Genomic DNA, 8,174 nt, shown 5'->3' on the forward strand with positions numbered 1-8,174 from the left:
CCAGCCATTGTGATTGTAAAGTCTGGTGGCTTCGTTGCGCCTGCACATGTGCTGGATTGCAGATTTGGGCTTGGCGCAGTTGATTATCTGGATTGGCATCGGTCAGGTTGATTTGCATTTGCACCAAAGAGAAGCCCTTGGTCCTGGTTCAATGTTGATAGGCAAATACGGAGTAGGCAAGTACGAAGTAGGCAGGAGCGAGTGAGCCAGTCTGGTGCCTCGGGTCAAGATCTGCTCTGGTCTGATCTCCATCAAATGTCGATGTCAACATCTGAATGTGCTGCCCCAACATCCAGCGGATGCTGCAGGAGGGAACATTGAAGGAGCCAATCCGCTTCAGTGTAGCCCGTCAACCCGGTCCAGTTCACCCGCCCCCAACAGCGCCGTCGCCCCTCAGCTCTCCATGTCTACCAGACATTTGATGGACATTGATGGAGACAACATTGAAAATCTTACATGGGCTTGGCCGTCAATGTCGCCCCCGAAAGGTTCCGGTCCGGACTGGTCCCTGACGAGACCATACAGTCCGTCGCACTTAACCGCCTGCCTCGCTTCAAGGTTCTTCTGTTCCATCAAATCAACCAATTTGCGGCCATCAATGCCAGCACATGAGTGTTACCAGTTGACCTTTGTTCGCATTGCCCAGCCGCAGCCCCAGTTTTTGCGCCCAACCTCTGAAACCTTTGAAACCTTTGAACTATTGCACCAATTGCCCTCTGTCACCCTCACTCGTGCCCTCTCTGCAACCTCTCGACTGGCACATCCATCACAACCACCACCAGACAACAACATTCTTCGACATTCCCTCCTCACACTACCTACGTCCAACCAAAGTGGCTGTCTGTCAACCTACATATTCCCACCCTCCGGCCGTCTGGCCATGACATTCCTCTCTTCTTCATCATGAGTGACGTGACAACTGCCATCACGTCCGCTTGTGCCTACAAGTCGCGCGATGATGAGCAAGTAGGGACTGCCGCTACAGCTTCGGGATCCGACCTGCAAGATACCGAACGTCCCGTCAACCGACGACGACGACACTCGTTTTTCCTACCGCGACGAAAGTCAATAGTTGAGACCATCATGGACGGGGAAGAGGGCTTGCTGCTCAAGGTAGACTTGTTCCTCTCTGAGTTGGAGCGCCGCTTGGACTTTATCGAGAATTACTACGGCGACCTCGGCAGAGATTACAGTTTCTCTCGCGCCTTTGCCACTCTGCAGGCCGTTAGGACAAGATGTTCTCAGGCCTCAGAGGAGGTCATCGGTGCCGGTAGGCGGCGCCTGCAAATCATGGTTGAGACACTAGAGATGCGCTACCAAGAAACTTTGACAGCGGCCGAGTCCATGCATGAAAAGGCACGGGTGGGCGTTGATCTCCTCGAAGAGATGCTCTCCGAATTTGAAGCGCGCGCACACAAGCTGCGCGAGCAAGGTCTTGCCGGCGCCACCACTGCCGCCGAGGCCTTCATGGACGAAGGTCGCCGCGTTGCGCACGAGAGCATCGAACGAGCCAGGGGAGTCATGGACGAAGGTCTCGAAAGGGCCCGACGAGCAGCACTGTCTTTGGAAGAACACATTCAGCAAGCCATTGTAAAGGCAAGAGAAACACGCCTACTTCACTACAACGACCTGCCCACCCCTTGGCGCAACAACCCTCACATCACCAAGGGCTATCGCTTCACCGAATCCAAAATCGAATGCGTCCAGTCCGCCTTCAACATATCCAACGAATTTTTCAACATTTGGTCCCACGTCATTGGCCTTATCCTCGTCCTCTCCGTGGCCTTTTACTTCTACCCTGCCAGTGCCAACTTTTCCCTCAGCTCCAAGAGCGACATCTTTGTTGCCGCCGTCTTCTTTGTCATGGCCTGCCTTACACTGGTTTGCTCGACCATTTGGCACACCATGAACGCCGTCGCTGACGTCGATGCAATTTCCATATTTGCCTGCGTCGACTACACCGGCATCTCCCTCCTGATTGCCGCCTCCATCATGACCACCGAGTACACCGCGTTTTACTGCGACCCCTTGAGCCGCTGGATATACATGTCCCTCACCGCCGTCCTGGGCATTGGCGGCGTCATTCTTCCATGGCACCCCAAGTTCAATGGTAGCGACATGGCTTGGGCCCGAGTCGCTTTCTTTGTTGGACTTGCCTTGACGGGATTCATGCCGATGCTGCAGTTGTCGTATACCCATGGCCCCGACTTTGTCGTCACGTTTTACTCGCCGATATTGAAGTCGATACTTGTCTACTTTGGCGGTGCCATTGTCTACGCGAGCAAGATTCCGGAGAGATGGTGGCCAGGCATGTTTGACTATGTTGGCGGCAGTCACAATTTGTGGCATGCTGCCGTCTTGGGAGGCATACTGTTTCACTACACGGCCATGCAGACATTTTTCTCGAACGCATTCCACCGTGCTGAAGGTGGCTGTCCAGCGTACTAGTTCTGAGGGCCAAGGATTTAAGACGGATCACAGTATCTGGCCAAAGCTGGAATCATAATGGCGACGTGTACTACGACACAGGGCTTCAGCTGGCCAGGCGCAACACGCAACCCCCCCCCCCTTGCCATGACAGTCGCCCACAAGGAGCAAGGTACCAGTCGACATCAACACAACAAACCAGCCAATGCCAAGAGATATGATGGAGAAATGATGGCACGTTAAAACACGACGAAGCGAGACATGATGTTTGAACAGGGATTTCGATTCTTCAGACGGGGAGTGTATCCCCTTCTTGGCTGCTTTTCTGTCAGCGACTTTTATACTCAGCATTTACACCTGGCGTTTTTGGGCATTTACAGAGCATTTGTATATAGTAGACGTATATATCAAAGTCAAGACTAGAATACATACAAATATTGTTTTCTATCCAACTCCACGTTCCACTGGTGACAGATTATGCACAAAGACAGAAGTACAGACCAATATGTTCGCATTAATGAATACAGTATCCTATCATGTTGTACAGTATTGTCGTGTACTTTACCCTCTACCGTGGGTTGCCATAATTTCCAAACTAAATGATACCAAAAGAGCCTAAATAATGCACATATTCCATGAATGCCCACCCCTTTCTTGTAACCCATTTACTCATTTCTCCGTCCAAATAGTCCCATCATGAATCATACAGTCGTGCCATAGCCGAGCCCTAACTACATATAGAAAATTGCATATCCTCAACAGGCTGAAACACCTTCCACAAATAAAAGAAGTACATTAAGTTTGCGTGCACGGTAGCATGTGCAAGCTGTCGTTCTTGCGTATTAATTGGCGTTTAGTGCGGGCGAGACCCTTATTTGCTATGGATCAACGAGTCGTTTACAACGCATGCGTGGTAATTTCACCATAGACGTCATCGGGAATCTTTTTGATGATGCCAATAGTGACACTCTTGATTAAATCAGAGTTCAAAGGCGGGAATGACCTGAGGACCTTGTTCGGGCTGATCGGTGGGTTAGTATAGCGGCAAGCGGTAGCCAATCGTTTGAGCAAACATACCTCGGAGACTGGAGAATCTGTGACCTCATTATAGTCAATTGAGCAACAATACACAATATGTTCAGGTGTGGTCCGTATGCGAAGAGAAAGTCCCACAGGCGTAGAACCTCTGGCAACGGGGGTGTACAAGCACACAGCGTCAGGACGGATGGGAAGGCATAAATCTCGGCCGACAAGCCTTTGGCAGTCAGGTACATGCTGAGCTTGGGATCTACAATAGCCAGCACTTTATCGACAAGAGCCAAACCGCGATGCACGCCGTCCATAGCTCCACGTATATATGCAGGGCACTCCTTGGTGAGCAGAGAGTGAAATGCAACAAAGGCTTCTGCTTCACTGCGGGCTGCATATAAGAATGGAGCGGCTAGTACGTTCATGCCTTGCACGTAGGTGCCAGGTTCAGGACCAGTGCCTGACTCTGCCCGGAGATTAGCAACCACGATCATTGTTCACGTGTTAAGTGAACCTCTGAATGATGTAACATACTGGCTTGTGAATGTCCGGACACACTTCCTCCAAGGCTCTGTCTTGGATGTGCCGAATGGCTGCTGCTTGGTCGACTACTTTGCCGTTGTTCCTCCTTGGCATCATGTAACTGCCACGCGATAGCATTGAGGAGACGAATCAGGCTGGCCTCGCTCACCCGCCGTCGGAACAGAGGGTCCGTGGTGAGGGTTCGGAACGTGTCGTTGCGGATTTTGGAATATGCTGGCGAAGCACCTCGGTGCACCAAGCTGAGGTATTCATCGGTGGGCATGATCGGAGCGTCTAGTAGAACAAGCCAGACATATATCCTCAACGGTGACTGCATGAACAAGTTAACGGTTGTCACCGTCTTGAGGAACAAAAGTAGGTAGACTAAGAGTCAGGGAGGGAGTATCGTGTCATACCATTCCATCCTCCGCACTCTTGATGCCCTCATCAACGACCTTCCATCTGGCGCTTTCCAAGGCTCCCAAGTAATCTCCATCACTCGGCCCATCTCGAAATATTTGCTGGAGTGAAAGATGGCCATGTGAAAACACAGGCTTCTTCAGGCCAGAGCGTTTCAAGCCAGCCACAGCACCCATGTGGTGCATTAGCGGCGAAGCTGCATCGCTATTGGCACGGCCTCTCTGAGGCGAGCGGTTTGTTTTTGGATCCCGCGTTGGTGAGTTATTCCGTTGCAACTCTCGACGTTGTTGAGAAATAAGAGACGGCTGGTTCGAGGATCTTGCAGCTCCGAGTGTATGAGCGGATTGCAGGCGACGAAGGGCTCGATGTGTCCGCGGAGAGGGAGGGACCTGGAGGTCGATATGTCCTGGCGTGGGGTGAGAGGCTGGCTGCGGGAGGGAAGAAGGAGGAAGACCTGCTTCTCGTGATGGACTAGGCATGGTTGGAAATTGATCAACGGTGCGCTGTGGCACGAGGATACATGGCTCTTCGGAGGTGAGGGATGATGATGGTCGAGCCGAATTGTTCGCAGCTATCCGTCGAAAACGAGTGAGAAAACACCCGAGACGCGACAATGGTTATGTGGTTGGCGCAAGCTGACGGTGGAGTTGGCGTGATGTGGATGGATTTGATGGCGGGGAGGTTGGGATCGTGTCACAGAATCGCCGACTCACAGACTCACAGCCCCAAGCCTCAGGTGTTGCGTGTTGCAGGTCTGGTCTGGTTGCACTTGCCCAGAATGGCAGTCTGCTTGGTTCTTTCCGAGATGGCGTCGCTCGACTCAGACTCGACTCACAACTTTTGATTTTCAATGTTATTTTATTTTATTTTTGTTCAATTTGCACTGCTCAGCTTCTTGTAACCCCGATCGCCTCTAGACCCATCTTCAAGTCTCTTTGTTTGCCAATTGTCCATTCGCAGCAGGAACGCGAGGTCCAGGATCTTTGTGTCCTCCATACAACTTTGATGCGCCCAGCAATGCACACTGATGCTATGGCTATATGCACCGAATAAGCTCGCCAAAATGGTAGACAGCTAATGTATTCGATTGTGGAAAATAGGACCTGCAGGCCGGGATGGAAGATATCCTTTATGAGACAAACTAGCTGTGCTCAATATGGATGATCGCCTCCCACTTTTTCGTCATGTACGGAGTACTGATAACTACTGACCTTCACTCGCAGGGAACATCGCAACTGCTTGACTTTATATTTTAAATGATTCACCGGGAAATTGGCAACTAAAAGGGCTCTGGGGCATTTCGACTGATGGCAGGACATCCCCACCCCGTGCTGTTCACGAAAATATTAGCCCAGAGCTTGGAACATTTTACTCCGATTCGTACATTCAGATTATGGGTTACAGACGCTGCAGATCATCTCAGTGCACTCACCACAACACCATGTGGTCCTCATTAAACTACCAACAGAGCCTAGAAGCTACCAACGCTGACATTGTCGTATCCCAGCAAAATATTGCTCTCATTTCTTGAATGGCTTTCGCCTTGGTGCTGCATCCTTCTTGTCTGGCCCCAAGAGCATGGTACCTCAAAAATCGCGCTGGATGACCCAATGACCGGCAGTTGGATGACCAGCTCAGCACCAACCAACCCTTCCTGCCAAATATTGGCAGTCTCGAGTCTGCATGTCTCGGTCACGACATCTCAGTGCTACAAGCGACGAGTCCGGGAAACTCCTCGGAGACGTTGACAGACCAGTCCCAAGAGAGGACTCCGCGCAGCTAGCCGCATATCTCACTTGTTAGTGAGTTAGGCTCCTAAGCAATGGTGAGATTTATCTATACGTATAACCTCAGGCACGTGGGAGTACATATTTTCCAAACTAATATGGATAATATGCGAGCGCTTTATGCTGATCGTAAACAGTGACGGCCGGGCTGTCGGTTGGTTGGACGTTGCTGTCCAGAAGAACTGAACCGCTCCTGTTCACAGGCCACAGTCCCATTTACATTCCAAAACTGTCTGATAACATGAGATTTGGTATAGGGCTGATCTGATCGTAGAAATTGTTTCACATTCTATACAAGAATATCTGAACCCGCGACTCACCCGGTGAGACAAACCCTCATCGGTCGTGGCATCTTTACTGGCGGTGTACCAAGTGATGGGCGGACTGAGGCAACAGAGAGCTGGAGGAAAATGGCCTGAGATGGTGACACCTAGGTAATTGACCACTACTATGGACATACCAGACGCGATAAAAAAGGCTAATCTGTGATTTGAGCTTGGTTGGAGTAAGGTGCCTTGTATAGCACTACAGGGTCAAGGTGAATTATGCATGCACCAGACACGACATACTTAAATACCTAAGTATTGAACTGACTTACCTGAGGCACCACGACAGACTCTGTAGGAGGGAGCTCTGACATTGACATTGTCTTGAATGGAGGCCGAGAATTGTATTGCATTGGGGCAAACACGGTAGACTGCATACCAATTGTGATATTCTGAATGACTGACCATGACCAAGTCAGGTGCAACGGTACCTACCACACTTGCCGACGATCCGAGAGACGCCAAACGATACACCTCCCGTTTCCATTCAATGAGGCACGGCACTCACTGACCATTATTACACGTATTGAATGGGTAATAATCTGGGGCTACTTCCGGGCACACCATCATTTGAGCAATTGGAATTCCCAGTTTGAAGCAGCCATCTCCGCTGCGCTATGCTCTTCATGGAATCAAGGCGATGGCGACATCTGTGACGTTGTGGGGCGAGTTGAGCACCTCATCGCTTTCGGTGTGAACCGTTGACCATTTGCAACTATCCCAAGGCAAGAAGAGAATTTTCTTGCTGAAGAATCAACCAATATTAATGCTTCTTTTTTGCATAAGCGCCTTTGCCTTTGACTTTGCCTTCTTGAGAATACAGTACAGTGTGGTGTCTTTTTTTTTATGCATTCCACCATATCGTGCACCAGCAAATCTGTGGTTGCGATGATGGTTGCGGCTGGCAGCCCGAGCATTCGACATCAAGTGATCATGTCCAAACAACCAACCTCTTCCCATTGCCGTCATTTATTCTCATCTTGAACGACTGAACCCCTGCTCTTGCGTGCTATTGTGTGGCTTTCATCTGCATATTTTCACTCTTGTTCCCTCCCGCACACTGGACTGCCTGATACCATAACACATACATATACACAGACAAAAGGGCACCAACGGCTCATCGCGGTGTTCCCAACGCTATGGTTTTGTACTTTCACGCACGGTTGCTCGGTGCCCTGTATCGACTTCCGTTCAATGGCCGAGTGGGCGGCATTTTCTCCTTTGGATCTAAGAAAGTGAGATCCTTCTGGATCAAGAGTCTTACTATTTGACCTACTCCCGCCTCATCCGTGTTCCACCTGTTACGACATTCCTCCACAATTCTTCCACTTTTGTTATATCCATCTCCTTCTTCTCCCCTCTCCTCTTAAAGTAGCCTCTTAAAGTAGACCGAATCCCCTTGTTGACTATATTACCCTTGGTCTGCCCCTTCTGCCGACCAGGGCTGTCTCGACCGGCTTCCTCCTGTATCAACAAGACCCTTGGCCTTGGGTATTCAATCTTTCNCCCTATCTGCTCACAACGCACGTCATCGCAACGCCATGACTGTATAAAAGAGAGAGAGAGAGAGCTTACATCACAACATCCGCCTGCCCTCTCACCTCTCTCTCGTCCTACCAACTTGCAGGCATATCAGGGTCGACTGTGTTACCGGTGGCCAACC

The 8,174-nt window shown here is 50.5% G+C and overlaps 2 protein-coding genes across 2 annotated transcripts; one reads left to right on the forward strand and one right to left on the reverse strand.

The window, feature by feature from the left end:
• Nucleotides 1–903: 903 nt before the first annotated feature.
• Nucleotides 904–2,448, forward strand: VFPPC_00621 (hemolysin III family channel protein; the record flags this gene model as incomplete). The annotated part of the gene is made up of 1 exon (XM_018280605.1): nt 904–2,448. One exon carries the CDS (start codon nt 904–906, stop codon nt 2,446–2,448), a length of 1,545 nt encoding a protein of 514 aa, XP_018148804.1.
• Nucleotides 2,449–3,324: 876 nt separating this feature from the next.
• Nucleotides 3,325–4,877, reverse strand: VFPPC_12836 (mitotic check point protein (Bub2); the record flags this gene model as incomplete). Its single annotated transcript, XM_018290613.1, has 4 exons — nt 3,325–3,448; nt 3,505–3,922; nt 3,991–4,309; nt 4,395–4,877. The coding sequence occupies 4 exons, from the start codon at nt 4,875–4,877 to the stop codon at nt 3,325–3,327; spliced, it is 1,344 nt and encodes a 447-aa protein (XP_018148805.1).
• Nucleotides 4,878–8,174: the final 3,297 nt, after the last annotated feature.

This window comes from Pochonia chlamydosporia, chromosome 1 (assembly GCF_001653235.2).
Source record: "Pochonia chlamydosporia 170 chromosome 1, whole genome shotgun sequence".
Lineage (NCBI taxonomy): Eukaryota > Fungi > Ascomycota > Sordariomycetes > Hypocreales > Clavicipitaceae > Pochonia > Pochonia chlamydosporia.